Source organism: Dipteris shenzhenensis, unplaced genomic scaffold (genome assembly GCF_047967505.1).
Source record: "Dipteris shenzhenensis isolate YYH24624 ecotype China unplaced genomic scaffold, Dip_SZ_1.0 scaf0001, whole genome shotgun sequence".
NCBI lineage: Eukaryota > Viridiplantae > Streptophyta > Polypodiopsida > Gleicheniales > Dipteridaceae > Dipteris > Dipteris shenzhenensis.
The window spans coordinates 1-19,358 of NW_028239308.1; the positions used below are offsets into that span (position 1 = coordinate 1).

Genomic DNA, 19,358 nt, shown 5'->3' on the forward strand with positions numbered 1-19,358 from the left:
TAATGATCGCTCGACGATTCGCATCTGCATCTTCATCGGCCTCGCTGCTGGTCTGATCCGGATGAATCGCCTCTATGAGCTGCCCTGCGAGTCGAAGAAGCGTGACGATCCGCTGCAGAGCCTCAGCGACGGCGTTCGCGCGACTGGCTCGACGCACATCGTCGTTCTCGAGCAGCGCGTTGATTTGGGTGCTCATGAGGACACAGTAGAGCAGGATACACAGTCGGACGGATCAGCCGAGCGAAGAGAGACGCACAGACGCGACATCGCTTCTTGCGATATTGCGCACCACAATCTGGGGTCTGTTGACTGGCTGAGTGCTTGCGTTACCCTTCATCGCCAGATAGCTGCACTTGCGCAGCGTCAGTACGACTGCGCTCGATACGCAGCGCACCGGGGCGCCTCTGCCGGTCAACAGATGGCACCGAGATGGACATGGCTACTGCTGCTCAGCGCGCTGGCCACCCTCGTCCGGTTCGTCGCCGATCGCACGACAAAGCGAGCGGTTCTGACGGATCTGCAGGGCTGCCGACAAGCCTGACGTTCAGCATACACTCTTCAGCTCTCCCCCGACTCGATTGATCTACTTCGATGACACGACCGCGCGTGTTCAGTGAGAGGATCGACGGCTGATGCTCCGCAGACGGTCATGTATCACGATGGGAGCGAGAGGAACGTCTACAGGTCAAACGACGAGGGCAAGACGTGGGAAGTGGTGCCGAATGTCCCGCAAGGCGAGGCGTGGCAGCTGGTCGAGCATCCTTTCGACCGCAACACGGCGAGTGACCATATCACGCGCTCCGTCTGACTCGCACAGGCCTTCATCCTCAGCAAAGGCAAGACGCACTACCGCACGATCGATCGCGGACAGAACTGGCAGAAGTTCGAGGTCGATGCGGCGCCGAGCGTGGGATCGACGGCGCTCGAATTTCACGCGCAAAAAGTGGGACTGGATCATGTACACGGGCGAGAAGTGTTCAGGACTCGGCTGGCTCGGTACCTGCTACGACGTCGTGCGCTCGACCCTCGACGACGTCCGGGCTCACCTTGGCAGACGTACGTCACGCAAGACGCCTTCTCATCTGCACCTCGTCTGATGTACGAGAACACGTCCAAGTGCTCGTGGGCGCACGCAACCAAGGAGTTCACGCCAGCTGCGGCCGAAGAGCTCATCTTCTGCATCGCTTTCCAGCCGCCGAGCGACTCTGGAAAGGACACTGGCGATCGATCGAGGAACGCGCGAGACTCTCACCTCTACTCGAGCCGAGACTTTTTCAAGGACGACCGTACGCTCGTCGACTTTGGCATCGGGCGAGACGCGAGAGGACTGGTCGGACTGGGCATCAGCAAGGGCTACCTCGTCGCTGCGTTGAAGCCAAGTCTGGCGGATGACGGCGCGAACGACGAGATGGTCTTGTACGTGACCAAGGACGGCACTGAGTGGAACCGAGCCGTCTTTCCGCACGGACATGGCCTTCGAGAGAACGCATACACGATCGTCGACTCGACTGGCCACTCGCTTGTCGTTGACGTGCTCTCCTCGGCGCTCGGCGTGACTGGCACGCTTTTCACCTCCGATTCCAGCGGCAGCCTGTTCGTGCCCAGTCTGCAGGATACGAACCGGAACCTCTTCGGCATCGTCGACTACGAGATGCTCGAGAACGTCGAAGGCGTGGCGATCGCCAACGTCGTCGTCAACAAGGACGACGGCGAGGCGACCAAGAAGGTTCAGACGAGGATCACGTACGACGATGGTGCGCATTGGTCGTCGATCAAGGCGCCGACGGAGGATCACAAGGGCAAGAAGATCAAGTGCGATCCCAGCGACGTGTCCTCGTGCTCGCTACACCTTCACTCGGTCTCGCAGCCGCACAACGTCGGTCGCGTCTTCTCATCCACCGCACCTGGCCTCGTCATGGCCGTCGGCTCGATCGGCGATCGCCTGCTCGAGTACGACGACTGCGACACCTTCCTGTCGACCGATGCTGGTCTGACCTGGCGCATGGTCCAAGATGGTGCTCACAAGTACGAGTTCGGCGACGCGGGCAGCATCCTGGTCATGGTCGACGACGAGGAAGCGACGGACGAGCTCAGATACAGTACCGACTTTGGCCAGAGCTGGACCAAGTTTGACTTTGGCCTGAAGCTGCGCGTCAAGGTGCTCACGACGATCCCAGACTCGACCTCGCTCAAGTTCTTGCTCATCGGTCAGCTCGGCAGGAAGAGCGATGACAAGGGCTCGAACGGCGAGCGAGACGTGGTCATCTTCGTCGACTTTGCTGCCCTGAAGAAGCGCAAGTGCGGCGACGGCGACATGGAGAAATGGTACGCGAGGCGGATCGGAGGTCAGCCAGACTGTCTGATGGGTCACAAGGTGCGTTGAGGACGTCTCGGGGTCGACTGACGCCGCCAGCAATGGTTCTCGCGGCGCAAGGCCAACGCCGACTGCTTTGTCCAAGAGAAGTTCAAAGATCCAACTGGCAAGGAGGAAGACTGCGAGTGTACTGATGAGGACTACGAGTGGTGCGTCGCTCAGACACGTATCGACCTGACGCACGCAGCGACTTTGGCTTCGTGCCGAATGGCAACCAGTGCGATCAGGCGAGTCCGAGAAGATTCCCGAAGGCGAGTGCAAGAAGTCGTCGGATAAGTTCCGCGGCTCGTCTGGATTCCGCAAGATCCCGGGCAACACCTGTCGACCGCCTTCGGGCCCCAAGAAGGACGACAAGGTGCTCAAAGACTGCTCAGAGGGTGCGTTTATTGTACGCGCGCTTCTTTGACGCACGCAGGCCAAGCTGCGCCAGGCAAAGTCTCGCATCAGCGCTTCGAGTTCCCGTCGCTGGTGCTCGACCAGGCCTACTTTGGCGACAACTCGCAGTCGCTGATCGCTTACTGCACCGACAACACGATCTGGCAGTCGTCCAACGAGGGCTTCTCGTGGGGAGCGGGTCGCGGAAGAGGAGACGTTCGTGACCATGTCGATGCACACGTACGACAAGTCGCGGGCGTACCTCATCACTCGCGGTCGGACGATCGTCTTCACGACCGACCAAGGTCAGCACTGGTCCAAGTTCGACGCTCCAACGCCGCCTAACCCGCTCGGTCTCGGTCAGCTCGACTTCCACCCGCAGCGATTCGACTGGCTGATCTGGACCGGCTCGAAGGACTGCGAGTCGACGCTGTCGGAGAACTGCCGAGCGGTTGCGTACTACTCGCAGAATAACGGTCGGAGCTGGACCGAGCTCGAATCGTACGTGCGGTCGTGCAGCTGGGCGAGGGACAGCAACTTCAAGGTGAACGAGAGGAGCATCTTCTGCGAGTCGTATCGCGACAAGAAGGGCAATCAGCGCAGCTTTGAGAACAACGCGCTCGAGCTGATCGCGAGTGAAGACTTCTTCCGGAACAAGCGCAAGGTCTTCGACAACGTCGTCGGCTTCGCTACTTTCGAGGAGTACATGGTTACGGCCGAGCTCAACGAGCAATCCGGCGTGCTCAACTTCCAGGTCTCGCTTGACGGTCGTACCTTTGCTCGCGCTCACTTCCCGCCGAACATGAAGCTCGAGACGTCGGCGTACACTGTGCTCGAATCGGTCACAGACTCGATCTTCCTGCACGTGACGACGTACCAAGCCAACGGCGTGGCCTGGGGCAGTCTGTTCAAGTCGAACAGCAACGGAACCTACTTCACCGTCTCGCTCGAGTATGCGAATCGGAACGATAAGGCTACGTCGACTTTGAGAAGATGATCGGACTGGATGGAATCGCGTTGATGAACGTGGTCAGCAATCCGGACGAGGCGGCCATCTCCGGCAGCAAGAAGCTCTCGACACGGATCACCCACAACGACGGCGGTCGATGGAAGCCGCTCACGCCACCGGCCAAGGACTCGCTCGGCCAACCGTACGGCTGCAGCGGGACGAGTTGTACCCTCAATTTTCACGGCTACACGGAACGAACGGATCCGAGGGCGACGTACAGCAGTCCTTCAGCCGTCGGTCTGATGATCGCCGTCGGCAGCGTCGGTCACTCGCTCGCGCCTATGCCGACTCGGACACCTTCCTGACTCGCGACGGTGGCTTCACGTGGGAGGAGATCGCCAAGGATGCTCACATCTGGGAGTACGGCGATCAAGGGTCGATTCTCTTGCTGGTTAACGACGAGGGACCGACTAGCAAGGTCTCTTATTCGCTCAACGAGGGCCTCAGCTGGCAGACGTACAGCTTTGGCGATGCTATCCGAGTCAGATCGATCATCACTGTGCCCGCGGATACCAGTCGCAAGTTTATCCTCCTCGGCGTCAATCCGAGCAAGCAGGATGTCACCGTCGCCGTTCATCTCGACTTCAGCAAGGTCACCAATCAGAAGTGTACGTGAGGCGGACGCCCATGTCTGACGTGCGCAGGCCGACTGGATCTCGTCGACCCGATACAGACGACTTTGAGCTCTGGTCGCCGAGCGAGGGACGTGACGAGCGATGTTTGTTCGGCAAGCAGACGCTCTATCACCGTCGGATCAGGGATCGCAACTGCTACATCGGCGAACGACTGCCCGAAGGCAAGATCGAGCGCACCTGCACTTGCAATGATGACGACTACGAGTGGTGCGTGGCAAACTTGCGCCGAGCTGACGCACAAAGTGACTACAACTACCAGCGCGATGCGACCGGCAAGTGTGTCCTCGTACCCGGCGCCGAGCCTCTACCGTCCGACTCGACCTGCTCGTGGGATCAACAGTTCTGGTACGAACGTACGGCCTACCGTAAGGTGCCGCATTCCAGCTGCGAGGGCGGCTACGAGCTCGACAAGGGTCCTCGACATCCTTGCCCAGCTGCCAAACGACACGGCTTCCTCTTCTGGACGACCGTCGTCTTCGCTCCCATCGCTCTGGCGGGATTGTTCGGTCTCTGGTGGACCAAACGCGTTGGCGGAGGTGCGATCAGGTTACCAGATCCGACCTCGTTTGATTCAAGGATACCGAACGGTCATGCCAGCTCTTCTTCTTCGCCCATCGTTTCGACTTTGCAGAGCGTACCGTATTGGTTGCTCGGTATGGTTGGTCAGACGATCGCCTGGTTCAACAGAAAGACCAGCGGACGGTTCTCCCACCAACGAGGTGGCTACCGCAACATCTCAGCCGAGGACGACGCCGAGTTGCTCGCCGAGTGTACGTGGAGGCAGATGTCTCGCGATCTGACGCACTCAGACGACGATGAATGAGCTCGCTAGACTCGTGTATACTAAAAGGAATGCAAAATCGTTGCGACAGAGAGTCAGAGCAGGTGGGCGATGAACAGGTGAGCAAAGGGCAGGGTACGACTTGCGCAAGGCAGGTATGGACATCGGACAGACGAAGTGGCGAGATCAGAGTCACACGTAGGCGCCGCGGTGCAAGCCGCCCCAGCCGAAGAGCACGGCCATGTCGAGGTCATCGTCGTAGCCGTACGCGGGAGTCTTGCGTTGCTGCACGGTGCCGTTCTTGACACGAGTGGCAGATGAGAGTCAGGCTTGTCACGCAGCGCACGTGGACGCACCTTTCGCCTTGTCGGCGCGCTGCTTGAGCTTCTGGAAATGCGCGGCGTGCCAAACCGGACCTCCATGTGAACGAAGTGCAAGAGCCTCGACCGCGGCCTCGCGGTAGTCTGTTCGGCCGTCAGCCTCAGTGGGCGCGATCTACGCACGGAGCGACTTGCGACCCATGAATCCGCGCCTCTGAATCACGTCGAGAGCGGCGAGTTCGGCGTCGGAAACCTGCATGCGCGTCAAGTACGGCCTGGACCGCTCGCTCACCTTGTACGTCTGCTTGGCTTCTGTCTTGAGCATGCGCTTGCCGTTGACGAATTTGACCACACGATTGCGCATCGGGCGATCCGGGTCGGCATCCTCATCGACGTCCGGGTACGGACGGCCGGAGTAGTCGTGATCGAAGCGAGCGAGGACGGCATCGGCGTTCTTCGGGCCGTAGAGGTAGCTGTAGGGATCAAAAATGTAGCTCGATCCAGCGGTCGCGGCCTTCTGCTTCGCGGCCTGCTCCTTCGCCTTCTCCTCGGCCAGCTTCTTCTCGTAGTCTTCCCACGGCTCTCCGCCCTGCGAGGCGATCGTAGAAAGGATGAGCGAGACGCTGCGGCCGGCGATCTGCTCCGCGTGCAGGTCAATGTACGTCTTGCCGCCTTTCTCGAGGAGCAGAGCACGCCAGACGTCCTCGGTGTACAGCGTACGAAGAGCCTTATTGGTGCCGCTGAGCACGAGGTGGTCGCGAAGGGTCTGTCCAGTCAGCGAGCCCTCGCGGTCTTCCGCACCAGACTGCCGTCGGCGAGAATGCGATCCAAGACCTCGATAGGCAGCGTGTCGAGCGGATGATCCGTACGAGGGTTCTTCTTGCCGTACTTCTTCTCAATCTCCTCGAGGTCGGCCCACTTGCGATGCTTGGGCTTGACATCAGCGACGCGCTTCTTCTTCTTGGTCGGTCCCGCCTCGGCTTCGCCTTCGCCTTCGCCACCTTCCTTGACAGCATCGCCGTCGTCGGCGAGCTCGTCGACCTCGCCTTGCTGGCCTTCCTTGTTCGCTGAATCGGCTTCGACGACCGGCGCCGTGACCTTGCTGGAGATGGAAGCATTCGAAGCGCGCTTGACCTTCTTCTTGGGCTGCTTGACCGGCGTCGGCGGGTCTTCGATCGGCGCGTAGTCCTCTTCAGAGTCCGAGGCCGCCTTGCGCTGGCGCTTCTTGCCTTTCGACTTGGACTGTACAGGCGGTGAGCTCGAGAGGTCCAGGTCCATGGGCGCGGCCCTCTGCCGGTGATCAGCGCTGTTGCTGGGCGCCGAACGCGTACGGTGGGCTTGTTCTTGGCTTCACGATCTTGTCCCATCTTGCTGATCGTAGCGCGAGAGCACAGGAAGCAGACTCGCGCGCGACGTGCGCGCGTCTCTCGTCTGGCACTCTTCTTGCGAGACTGAACGTCGACTGAGTGTCCGATGAGCGACTTCGCGGGCTCCCTGCGCGACCAAGAGGCGCAACTGGCCACAGCGCTTGCATCCTTCCGGTCGCTGCTCAGCAATCCGAGTTCAAAGTCATGGAGATCGATCGCAAGTGAGCGAATTGCCTCGAGCAAGGGTAAAGGCCGAGCCGACGAGCACATCACGGTCAGCGTGCATCGGAGGACGCTCAAGGGATCGAGCACGGACGTCCTACGAGCTACGACCGAGGTCAGCTTGCCCGATGCGATCGACGTCGACAGCTTTCGAGCGGTGCTCCAGACGCCGGCGGTCAGGCAGACTTGTCCGTCGGTCTAGCGACGCCTCCTGACGACGCAGGGGACAAGCTGGTCGAACAGGCGGCGACGATTGAGCAGGTCGATCCGCAGACGTACATCGCGAAGACGGATTATCGACTGGGCTGGCCAGCGAGTCCGCGTGACACAGTGACGATCGAAAGGACCTACGCGGACGCTCAGACGCTGATACACATCGCGACTTCTCTGCCTCGATCACCGAACGAGCCCGTCTTCCTTCGCCCAGCACCGCCATTCGTACGATCCGACTGTCAGCTCCTCGCCTGGTGCATTCAGCTACCCTCTGCTCAGGCCGATGCACCCGCCGAACCGAGTTCGAGCTCGATCAAGACGCCCAAGCAGCGTTGTCGGATCCAGTTCTTCTGGCAATGGAACCTCAAGGGCGCTGTCCTGGCTACGCATCACCAGAACGTCGCCGCTCTCGTCGCCGGCTTTGTCAATTTCGTTCGCAGCAACGCCGAGACCCTGCCGCTCATCTCAGGCTACGGACGGAGCTTGGAATTTGGGATGAGCGAGTTTGATCCGGCGCAGGACCTGCTGGCGGTCGAGTACGTGATCGTGGCGGATCAGCAAGAGCCAGCGGTCGATACGGGCCAGAGCGGTGGCCTGGATGCATTGACGGCGGTCAAGGAGAGAAGGAGACTCGAACGAGCGATCGAGATTTCCCTGCCGCTCTCGCAGGGCTGGGACGTGACCGTCTCGACAGACTCGCAAGCGGGCACTGCACCTGATCGAGATGCGTACACGGTCGTTGCAGAGCGGCAGCCGTCGAAAGCGAGGTCTACGCTGCGTATCTCGCATCCATCCGTCGAGCCGAGCGATCAGATCGTCAAGGTCAAGGTGCAAGTCAGACGACTGGTCGGCGGCAAGGTGCTGCGAGTCAACGGAACGATCAAGGAGATCGCCGCGGTCGAGCCGAGAGATCCGTCGTCGCTATCGAGGCAGATGCTCGAAGACACGGCGAATGCGAGCGAGACGGCGAGCACACAGACCGAGAGCACGGCTCAGAGCGTCGACGCGCAGGCGAAGCAGCGCTCAGCGACGGCCAACGCGATAGCCTCGCTCGTCCGTCGCTCGTACATCTACTTCACCTCGCTGCTGCAAGAGCCTGATGCCAAGTGGCGAACTGTGACCGAGTCGCGAGGCGTGACGATCAGCCAGCTCAAGTCGATCGACCCGACGCTGACGATTTACAAGGCCGAGGCGACGTTCGTAGGCGTAGGCATCTGGGACGTCTTCAGCACCGTCGTCTCGCCCGGGACCAGGACAGTCTGGGACGCCACGTTCGACTCGGCCACGCTGCTCGACGACGTCGGCGAACTGAGCTCGCTCTGGCACATCAAGAGCAAGCCAGCCTGGCCAGCGTGGGCTCGAGATGCAGTCGTGGTCCGAACAACGTACAAGTCGCCCTCCTCGATCCACGTCTTTGCCTTCTCGACCAACGATCGCGGTCTCTTCCCGAGCATACCTGCGCCCGATCAGGCTGCGATACGTCTGCAGACCGATCTACAAGGCTGGGCGATCGAAGCGCTCTCGCCTACGACGACGCAGATCACGCTCATCGAGCAGTCGGACCCGAAGGGATGGGCGAGCAAGAGCTGGATCAGCACGCAGATGATACAGTCTGTTGCTGGCGTTGGCGACTTTGCCATCAAGAGCGGAGGACCGCCGGTCGTGACCAGACTGGTTGGCGCCAAGGCCTCGGTGACGCGATACGATCCCGAGAAGGCTTCCTTGCGGTGCGTTCAATGTCCTCGGAGAGTTTTGACGCACGCAGCCTCGAGTACAGCCCCGCGGTGCTACCGCCAGTCGTGATGGACCTCGCGGCGCCGACTTTGGCAGCCGACGACGCAACGCCCGCGCCGGCGGTCCCGATGACGAGCCTCGAGCAGCCGGCAACGATTGAGTGCGAGCTCAGATGCGACACGACGGTCTGGTCGAGCAGTCTCGAGGTCGTGACCGATCCGCCGCCGATGCGAGTGAGCTGTCTCGCTCGTCATCGCCTTTCTGCGGCAGGCGGAGGATGCTGGATCACGATCGAGCACGACTCTGACCTCGTCGCTGCACACGGCAATCGCGTGCTCGTCCTCGTTCGCAAGGCGCCAGCCGGGACTGAGAAGGGCACGATCACCGTCAATGGCATCAAGCAGCACGTCGACAACGAGCTGCTGGGCGAGGAGAAGGTCAAGTTGCTCGCCGGACGTAAGCGAGTCAAGACGGCGCCGATGCCTTTAGATCAGTATTCCAGCTCGATCTCACGCTCGATGACGCCCAAGTCGGGTGCAGCCACTCCATCGCTGCAGAAGCCCGGCACTTCACCCGTCGATGGCGCCCTCGAGAAGCTCAAGCACGCCGGATCGCTCGCGCCGCCACAATCTTCAGCGCCAGAGGTCACGAGCGAGCCGAGAGCGGCATCACAAACTGAGAAGATCGTCTCTGCGCTCAATGCGACGACCGCCACGCCCACTGCGCCGATGGGCCACGCGCTCGAAGGCCTGGCTACGCTCCAGCGCTTCCACGCCGAGCAGGGCATCGACGTGACCTCGTCGCCACCTGGCTGGACGACCGTCAGCGAGAAGCCGAACACCGTCGTTCGTCGCAAGATCGTCAGCTCGGTCTCGGACGTCGTGCCGGTCATTCGCTGCGATCGAGTCATCCAGGGCGTCACGGCCGAGCAGATCGTCGGCATTGTGTCGAGTGCATCAGCCAGGCGGGTCTGGGACGATCGAATCGAGTCGGTCACGCCGCTCGAGTCGTTCGGCGGCGGTGCGACGACGAGCATGCTCACGACCAAGTCGAGCTTCATGACCTTCCGTGGTCGGGTCTTCTACATCGCTTCCGCCAACGCTCACTTTCGCGTGCCCTCGGCTTCGGCTTCTAGCAGCACATCGACCGTATTCCTGTGTGCGAGCGCGTCGATCCCTACGCCTGCCGAGGCTGCTGCACGGCTCAACCCAGCGACACTGCCCACTGGGTCGGTCCTGCTCGAAGGCTGGATCCTCGAGACGCTCGATCCGTACGCCTCCGACGCCTACGCGATCCCGTCCACTCGGTGCGCCTACTTCTCAGCGATCGACTATGGCGGTGCGGTGCCGGGCTCGTTTGGCGCCGTCATGAACGCCTCGCCGAATCGGATCCTCGACGCGATCGAGAAGCTCGCCAAGGCTGGCAGCGCGGTCAGGCTGTACTCGCCAGCGACGACCTTGCAGATCGAGGGACCGCTCAGCAGCGATGCGACGGCGGAAACGGCCTGGCGACTCGATCGATCGGCATCGGCCAAGCGAGCTGCCTTCATCCTGGGCGACCTCCTGCCCACTTCAGAGACCTTCAAGACGACCATCGCTCTGCCGAAGCAAGTCGACGATGCAACTTCCAAGTCGGGCCATTCGCCGCATCGATCACTGCCCGGTGCGTTCGGTACGGCAGCCGAGGGCGAGAAGACGGTCGGGAGACCGGCTTCGGCGCTCGATCTGCGCCGGAAGAAGAGCACGGCCACGGTCACCAATGGACGACAGCAGCGCAAGGACGACGATCTGCTCGTCGGTGAGCTCGTCGTCGAACTGCCCGCATCGGTCGCGGGCTACTCGATCAAGCTCTCGTCCACCGTCTCGCCCGACACGGAGATTGCCAGTCTTGAGCGATCGGGCTCAACGGCCGACTTGCCCTTGCGCGTGACCGTCCACGAGCTGCCTGCCAATGCGCTCTCCTCAGCTCTGTCGTCGCCGACTGCTGCACCGCAACGAGCTCATCTGGTCCGGATCGTCCTGCCTACTTCTCACATCACCAATCCGGTCAACGATCCGCTCACCGAGGATCAGAAGCGATCAGGTCCGCCGGCTTGGTACGCCCAGTTCGTCAAGCTCGGAGCGATGGTCGATCTATCCGTCTTGACCATCGCAGCGGCTCCGACGGGCGAGAAGGATCGCAAGCTGAGCATCCTCGTCAACGGCGAGTCGATCGCAGTGTCGAACGAGCGGGATAGTCGAGCTGTCATCGAGCATTTCGAGGAAGACGATTGGACGGCCGATGCGCCTAAGCTCAGTCGGTGCGTACGTTCGTCAAGCTTGCTATTGACGCACGCAGGGTGTCAAGAAAGGTCAAGCCGAGCGAGAAGAAGGGCGATCCATTGCCGCCGTTCTTCCCGCCTGAGCTCACGACGCCACTCGCGAGATCGCCTCTGTTCGTCAAGCCGACCGAGGTCAAGGATGAAGCCAAGGCTCAGAAGCCGAGCGCGACCCCAACGTCGGGCGACAAGCTCAACGGCTCTGCGCTGCTGTCCCCCGACAAGGTGCGTGTCCATACTAGGCGCCTCTGACAGAAACAGGCCGAAGATGCCAGTCGACGCGATCAAGGCAGTCCGTCGGCGCTCGCTGGCATTCTCGATCCGCTCAGTCGTTTCGTCGGTGCTACAGCCACGCCTCGTCATCGTCGTGACACGCTCGAATCGACCGCTTCTTCGGTTCTGACGACCGCCATGAATGCGCAAGTCTATTCGCTCTCATTTGTCATCCTGGTCGCCCTGGTCGCCTTTCTCTGTGGTTCACTACTTCGTTCTTTGCTCACACCCGCCGATTTCGTTCTCGATCTCAATACCTCCTCGACGACAACGCCGGCCGTCGACATGACCCTGCTCCAGGCTCTGCATCCCGATCGACGCTGGCGACAAGCGAGGAGACTATTCGAGCTCCGATTGCCTCGCGTGCTCGTCAGTTCGGATCTCATGATCGCCACCGTTCGCAAGAAGACGTTCGAGTGAGTATTCGGTCAGGATGTGCGACTCGCTCTCGTCATCCTGTCGCTCGGCAGCGTCTTCTCCGGTGGAATGGCACCTAATGGTCAACACGAGGGCGAACCCGCCAGGCCGATCGCTGCTGTGCGTCAATGTAGCCCTGTAAAGACTTTCGAGTAATGTCATGTACGAACAAATAGCGATGTACAGGCTTATGACCGCTACTCGCACTTGTCGCTGTCCCAAACGCTGGCCGTTGCCGTCTCTTCGACCGACCGGATTCTCAAAATCGGCGCCCAAATCAAAGTCAGTCAAGCATTCATCACTGAGCATGTGGAAGACCAAGGTCACCGGCTCAGTCCCAGTCCAATTGATCGATCTTGAAGTCGACACCACGGCTTGCGCACAGAGCTCGCAGCTCGACGACCTTCGGCTCCGCCTGAACGTCAAAGTCCTCTTCCTCATCGTCGTCATGCCCGACGCGCATGACCAGCTCGTCCAATTGCGGTAGCCAGCTGTCCTGAACCATCCGGCTGATCACCTCGGAGACCGCTTCGACCGGCGTGGCGTAGGTGTGCAGGCTGAGCGCTTCGATCGAGGGCGGCAGACAATCGAACAAAGGCGTCGCATCGTAGCAGGAGACGAGACCGAGCGTGAGCAGGTTCGTGAGTCGGCGCAGGTCGGTGAGAGGTTCTGACGGCGCGCCTCCACCGTAATGGCCGGCATTGACGCACAAGTGCTTCATCCGATCGCATTGTTGAGCCGTTAGCCGCGCCAGCATCGAGTCGTCAAAGTGGCCGTTGTACCTGTCAAAAGCTTTCGAGGCGCCGGCGAGCAGAAGCGAGCCGAGCTCTGGTGCATCGCGACTGACGTTGACGTGGATGTACTCGACGCTCTTGAGCTCGAGGGGCGCGAGCATATCGGGCAGGGAGAAGGTCGAATGGACGATCAGGCAGAGGTCCCGTACCGAAGGCGCCAGCGCGCGTACCAGATTGACGACTCCCGTTCCGACTCGCACGCCTCTCGCTTCCCACGACTCGATTGAGCGCTTGAACCAGGAGAATGACTCGTCGACTTCGACCCAGACCGATGGAACTCGCCAAGGACGGGAGCACATGTCCTCCACGCATGCTGAGAGCTCATTCGGGCTCAAGTCAAGCCTGAGCTGCCGAAGAGCTGGGCACAGTGGAATGACCGCGCCATAGTTGATTCCGCTGGACTCCTCCGGTAAAGTCGCGACATGGTATGTGAGCTTGTGAAGTGACGCTCGAGCGTCCTCATTGGCCATTAAGAGTGAGACGAGGGCGTCGGACTGGCTCGCCTGCCTCAGCTCGACCTTGTGCAGCATCGCCCGACGAGCTGGCCAGAGCAGAGTTCGCGAGCTGAGAGCAAGGGCGAAGATTGATTGACGAGGTTGGAATCGGCCATCAACCTTGCGCACGAAGCGACAGATCGAGTCGAGCAGCTCTGATGGGCAGCTTTCGAGGCCTGCGATGTCAGTCGAGGTCTCTGAAGGTCTTCGAAACGCACTCGGCATGGTCGCAGCGAGCTCGATGCCGCTGGTGACCACGGTCGGTGCGCGATGCCCGTTCTGAGCGTGCGGACGCGGCGATTGTGAGACCGAAGATCTCTGCAGTCGATTCGACGCTGCGCCAGACACGCTGAGCGCCGACGAGGGGCAGAGCGGACGAGACTCAAGCGTTGACTTCGTCCTGCGCGTCTCGGACGTCAGGTTCTGCGACAGTGTGCTGTTCTGCGTCTCCAGCGCGAAGCCGGGCCTGTGAACGCTCGAGCGCGTCAGCAGAGCGCGGCGTCCCAGGCCGTCGACGCCTCGTACAGCTCACATCAAGACCTCAGAGCCTCAACCGCTTCGCGAGCCGAGCTATACGCATCGCAACATGTCGGCGGTCCTACAAGCTTGGGCCGTCATGCAGGAGCGCAGTCGGCATGAGCGCAAGGTGGCGAAGCAAGGAGCGATCTGCGAGGAAATCTCAGAGAAGCTGAGCGAGATCAGCACCAACGTCTCAACGACCGAGTCGGATCTATCAGAGGCGGTCAACCAGCACCTTCTGCTCACGCAGGACATGCACGCTGTCCAAGCTGCACAATCGATCGTCGAGCAGAGCGCAAAGGACCTCCAACGACGCTTCGATCATCTCGTTCAGACCAACAAGGCAGCAGAAGAGGGCGGCATGTCGAGGATCGAGCTTAAGAAACAGATGGACGAGGTCAGTCTGCTCGGCCGCTGGCTCTGACGCACCCAGCACGTCGCCGAGTCTCATCGCAACGTCGCGAAAGCTCAGTCGATCTCAGTAGCATCTCAGCAGCACTCGTCACGGATCGGTGAGCTCTCAGCGAGATGGAACGGGATGGCCAGCGAAGTCAGAGAGCTCGACAGGACGATGCGGACAGTGACCGAGGGCATTCAAGATCTCTGGCGGACCTGGCGTTTGCTCGAAGAGAAGCTCCAGCTCGCGGTCATCGATGTCCTCGTCAAGTGGGACGAACAGCGCAAGACGAGAGCGGCATCGACTGGTCCACAACGCACTCGTCGCTCGGCGCGCATCGCAGCTCGTCAGACTAAGCCGTACTCGCGGTGATCCAGTCGAATTTGTACACGAAGGCACTGTACACGCAGCCATTGTTCTGTAGATCGTTTCACACTTGCACGCCATCCTTGCAATCGACCGGCAGCGGCGAATCCGGGTCGATGGGCTCATGAAGGACCTTGCCGATCCGTCGATACTTTCTGCGTACGTCAGGCGACGTACAGAGGCGCAACGTACTTGTGATTCGCGTAGAATGCTTTCCAGCCGTCGACGGTCTTCCGCGCCGTATCTTGTAATCCGCGTAGATCGTGCGTCCGGTGAAGAGCAAAGCAACCCGTCACGAATCCTCTCGCCGCATCCACGCCTGCAAAATGCTGATACGATCCACCAGGTCCGTACGTTCTCCTTCCTTCCGTCACATCGTACACATCTCCATCCAATGCTAGGTAGATAGGTCCATTCGGATCACTTCCATCGTATTTCGCTAGCTCCGATTCGGTGAAGATTCGATCGGGTTGAGCAGGTAGATAGGTACTCGCTTGGGTCCATTTACCTTCGTAGAGGAACGTCCAGGATTCAGTGAACATCCGACTGAGCGCAGCGAGAGCGAATAGGGTGATACCGATCCATCTGATCACATCCCAGGCTCCGAATCGTCGAGTGGGTGCAGCGGTGGCTTTCTTGATCGCATCGGGATCACCAGAGGCTTGAGCTGTCCTGATGGCCTCTTGCTGGGCGTTGTACTTGCGCTGCGCATTGAACGGCGAATTGAGCTTGCGCCGCCGCGCTTGATCGGCTGGAGACGCTGCAGAGGCCATGGAAACGCGGGCGAGTCTCGAGCAGCCAAGAGCGCGAAGCCAAGACGCGGTCCGCGTCGATGAAGCGCCGGAGCTCAAAGGACATGACGGTATGCACATGCACAGCAGGGCTATAGACACGATTTTGGGGTACGCGCGATCACAGATAGCTGCGTGCGTCAGGCTGACCAGTATATAGACAAACGCACGGCTGCCAGCCATGGAAGATCGGACCGAGGTTCTGATCGCTCGTAGCAGCCTATGAAGGTGAGCTAGGCGCACGCAAGGAGGTCGAAGCGCACGACGATAAGCTCGCTGACCTGGTGTTCGACTTCGAGCTTGCTGTACAGCTTGTTGGCGACCGTGTTGAGCGCTCTTGCAGCTTCGGCCGGTACGTCTTCGTCTGACAGCGAGCGATCGTCGCCTTGAGCTTTGGACGCCTTCTGAGCGGTGACGGTCCACTTTTGTAGAGGATCGTGCTACGGAGCTCAATCCTCTGCTGTAGGAGCTCAGCTCACCTTGAGCACGTCGATGATGGTGAGGATGATCTGCGCTTGCGATCGCAGGACCCGAAGCGTCTGCGTACGTTACGGCGCTCACGGGCAGCTAACGCACCTCTTCTGAACACCGCTTGAAGACGCCTTCGATGCCGTTGCGGCCAAGCGCGTCGATAAAGTCTTGCGTAAGTCGAAAGGGGACGAGCTCAGGGATCGGCAGTCGCTTGCCCTGCGAGCTATCAGCACGATAAATTGGCTGTAGCACGCACAGACTCGAATGCCACGCCAAAGTCGATGCCGACGAGCTCGCCGGTCCTGAGGTCGAGCATCATGTTCGAGGTATGACGATCTGCGTGCGTTGACTGAATCAAGGTCGCGCTACGCGCCACCGATGCCGAGCATCCAGCCGACGATGCTCATGACTGCGAGCGAGCGTTGGTAGTTGAGTCGAAGCTCGAACCAGCCAGCTGCCGAGCGTTGGGCTTCGAAGAAGTAATGTCGAAAGACCGGATGGATGTTCTTGAGGATGTCTTGGTAGACCTGTATCTTCCTGCTGTTCTCGCTGTCGCGCTCCCTCGCCAGAACCTGTCGGCACTTTTGCACCGCCCAATCCTTGGGATGATACCGACCGCTGTGTTCATTAGTCACCCGCTGATCAAGCCACGAACCTGTCGTGAAGCGAGGTGAGAAGCTCCGAGACGGCGCGACCGTTGACGAATTGGATGACCCCGTTGGCACCTTGAAGCGGGACGACGTTGTAGGTACGAACGTGAAGACGACGCTGCTTGGTCCTCGAGTCGCGATCAAACAGGCGATTGACGAGGTTGAAGACCTGCTCCATGACCGCATCCTGTCGCACATCGTCTCGACCCTTGAACTGAGTGCGTCAGACCGGCTCTCTCAGCTCGCACGCACCATCTCTCGGTGCTTGCTGCCATCGGTGCCGTGGACGAAGATCGCCTTGGGCAGGTTGACGCCGCCCATAGTCGAATACGACGACTCGTAGCGTTTGATGCAAGGCATACGCGACGTGTCGTACTTGCCGCTCTTCTCCAGCGGCAGATCGATCGTGACGATGGGAACCTCGGGCATCGACATCTCTCTGATCCTGAAGTGACTGTGGATCTCGTACGTGTTGCCTTTCTTTTTCGCGGCCTGTTTCTCGGCTTCTGGGATGATCCACTCGGCAAAGGTCTTGAACGCGGCCGAGACGACCTCAAGGTTGGCGATCAGCTTGGCGTGACTCTTGCTCGTCCGTCGGAGTCGATCGAGCAGCGAGCTAGCGGCCACGTCGCGGGCAGCCTGAGTCGACTCTGGCGCAGACTTGCGAGGCGCACTCGGTCGAGGCATGCCATTCGACGACGGACCGTCCTCCTTTCGTAGGGAGAGAATTTGCCAGAGCGAGTGATATGGATGATCGGTACACAGGCGCTCGACCAGTGCGCTCAGGTTCTGGAGGAACTGAGGCGCCGATGACGGCGTCGACTTGGCGTAACGAGCCGAGAGCTGGTAAGCCAGGACGATGAACTTGTGCGACGGGATGCCAGGCAAATTGTCGAGCAGGCTCTGATTGAGCTCCTCGTCCTGGTCATTGGCCAGCCAGAGCGAGCAAAGTCGAAGGACGTTGTCGTCAAATTTGTCGCTGGCCTCGAGACTCTGAGCAAATGACGTAGCAGCGGTGTGAAGGAAGTGCTTGGTGTCCTCTTCGAAGACGGCCGCCTCGCCTGCGTCGATCTGAGTGATCCGGTGGAAGTCAGACTCGGCCGCCGATGCCTCGCGCAGGTTCCTCCGACTCGCGCTGTTGCTCTTAACTTCGGCCTCTCGAGCCTGTCGGTAGCGTTCGAGCTGCTCGAATTCGCCACGTCGAGCTTCCTGCGCTTGCCACATCGACAGAGCGAACCGAGCGTACGCATCCGAAACGGCACCGAGCGTGTCGAGCTCCGACTTGTGACCGAGCATCAGTGCGACTTCGAAGTACTTGTCGCCGATATCGCGAGGCGCGGCCAGTCGAGCAGCTGCCGCCCATTCGCCCTGTGCACGTCAATCCCGTCGAAGCTTTCCGACGTACGACGCGAGCGTAGAGCCGAGCTGCAGTCGCTGAAGCATCGCCGGTTTCAGGATCCGGCAGGACGGCTTCGAGCGCGTCGATGGCGACGGCATGCTCGCCCTTGGCCCAGAGCACCTGAGCGTACTCCTCAGCGAGCGCAGAGCTGCCATCGGCATCGTCGCTCAGATCGAGCAGCTGGGCCTTGAAGACGGCGTTGAGCGCAGCTTGGTGCTGACCGGCATCTCGAGCTTCGCGACTGATGAAAAGCAGGCAGTCGAGCTCAGCGGCCGATCCATCTGGCGTGACGACGCGCTGAGAGGCGGCCATGGTCGAGGCCGGGACGACGACTTGCGACGAGCGCAGAAGACTGGCCCGAGCAAGCATCAGTCGCTCGACATCGGCAAAGCTGCGTGCGTCAGCTTACAGCAAGGAATGGCTACGCACCGATAGCCTTCCTGAAGGCTGCCGAAGACCTGGGCGGTACGCTGGCCGGGTTTGGTCGTCTGCCAGGTGCGAACATCTCTGAGCGTCATGATCGTGCTGAGGATGTTCGAGCCCGCGACCGGGTTGTCGAGGTCGATCTGAGTGAGCTTGGCTGTCTCAGCGACCAGAGCCGACGAGATGATGCTCTCGGCCGCCGCCGGACGTCGTTCTCGGTGAATCGCACGCAGGGCAGCGTACAGATTCGCACTCGATGGCGAGGTCGACTTGACTGCGATAGCTGGCAGATCCCAGGCGTCTGCTCGCCACGACAGGTCGAACGGCAGACCCGGCGAGAGGTCGGCGCTGTCGAAGCCGCCTCGAGCTTGCGCAGGCGCCAGCAGAGCGAGACTGAGCCGATCGAAGCCAAAGGACGAGAGCGCCTTAACGAGCTCGGCTGTCTGTGCACCGAATCCAGCTTGGTCGCCTCGAGTCGCTGCCTCAAAGCTCGCACCGCTGAGCTCAAACGCCGAATTCCACTGACTCTCGTGCTCGTAGCGTCTCAACAGTCCCTTCCTGACGTCCGTCGCCTGGATGCCGTAGAAGCCATCTGGCTCGTCAATGTGCGCGTAGATGTCGTAAAGCAGGTCGTTGACTTGGTTGCCCTGTCGCTGGAGATCGTCACGTTGGTAGACTTCGCCGAGCTCGAGGAAGAGGAGCGCGTTGAGATACGATTCGCAACGAACAGCGCCTTGGGCGAGGAGCAGCCATCTGATGCCAGGTAGCCAGCTGTCGCTGTCTCCGGCATTGTCATTAGCCGCACCGCCCTTCTTCGGCTTCAGACAGCCGCGCAGGTGCGTGACGACGTCAACGATCGCGCGGACGACCATCTTGGCGGTGAGCTCGAGGCTGAGAATGGCACTGGAGTAGGCACTGAGCTGTGTGGCCGCCGTCGTAGCGCCGCGATGGATATCGGCGATGAGGAGGGACTGTACAGCGAGCGGAAGGATGCTCGAGGCGAAGGTCGGATCGGCA

At 60.6% G+C, this 19,358-nt stretch overlaps 2 protein-coding genes across 2 annotated transcripts; one reads left to right on the plus strand and one right to left on the minus strand.

The window, feature by feature from the left end:
* Positions 1–61: 61 nt before the first annotated feature.
* LOC147879499 (vacuolar protein sorting/targeting protein 10-like) lies at positions 62–5,216 on the plus strand. The gene is given in 16 exon segments (XM_087372180.1): positions 62–474; positions 524–602; positions 644–778; positions 818–937; positions 939–1,013; positions 1,055–2,374; positions 2,414–2,523; positions 2,562–2,611; positions 2,614–2,751; positions 2,790–2,941; positions 2,943–3,717; positions 3,720–4,031; positions 4,034–4,366; positions 4,403–4,414; positions 4,417–4,600; positions 4,637–5,216. Coding segments are annotated over 16 exon segments (4,788 nt in total).
* A 9,555-nt stretch (positions 5,217–14,771) lies between these two features.
* Positions 14,772–15,380, minus strand: LOC147879500 (uncharacterized). Its single transcript, XM_087372181.1, has one exon. It carries the CDS (start codon positions 15,378–15,380, stop codon positions 14,772–14,774), a length of 609 nt encoding a protein of 202 aa, XP_087228307.1.
* Between the last annotated feature and the right edge of the window lie 3,978 nt (positions 15,381–19,358).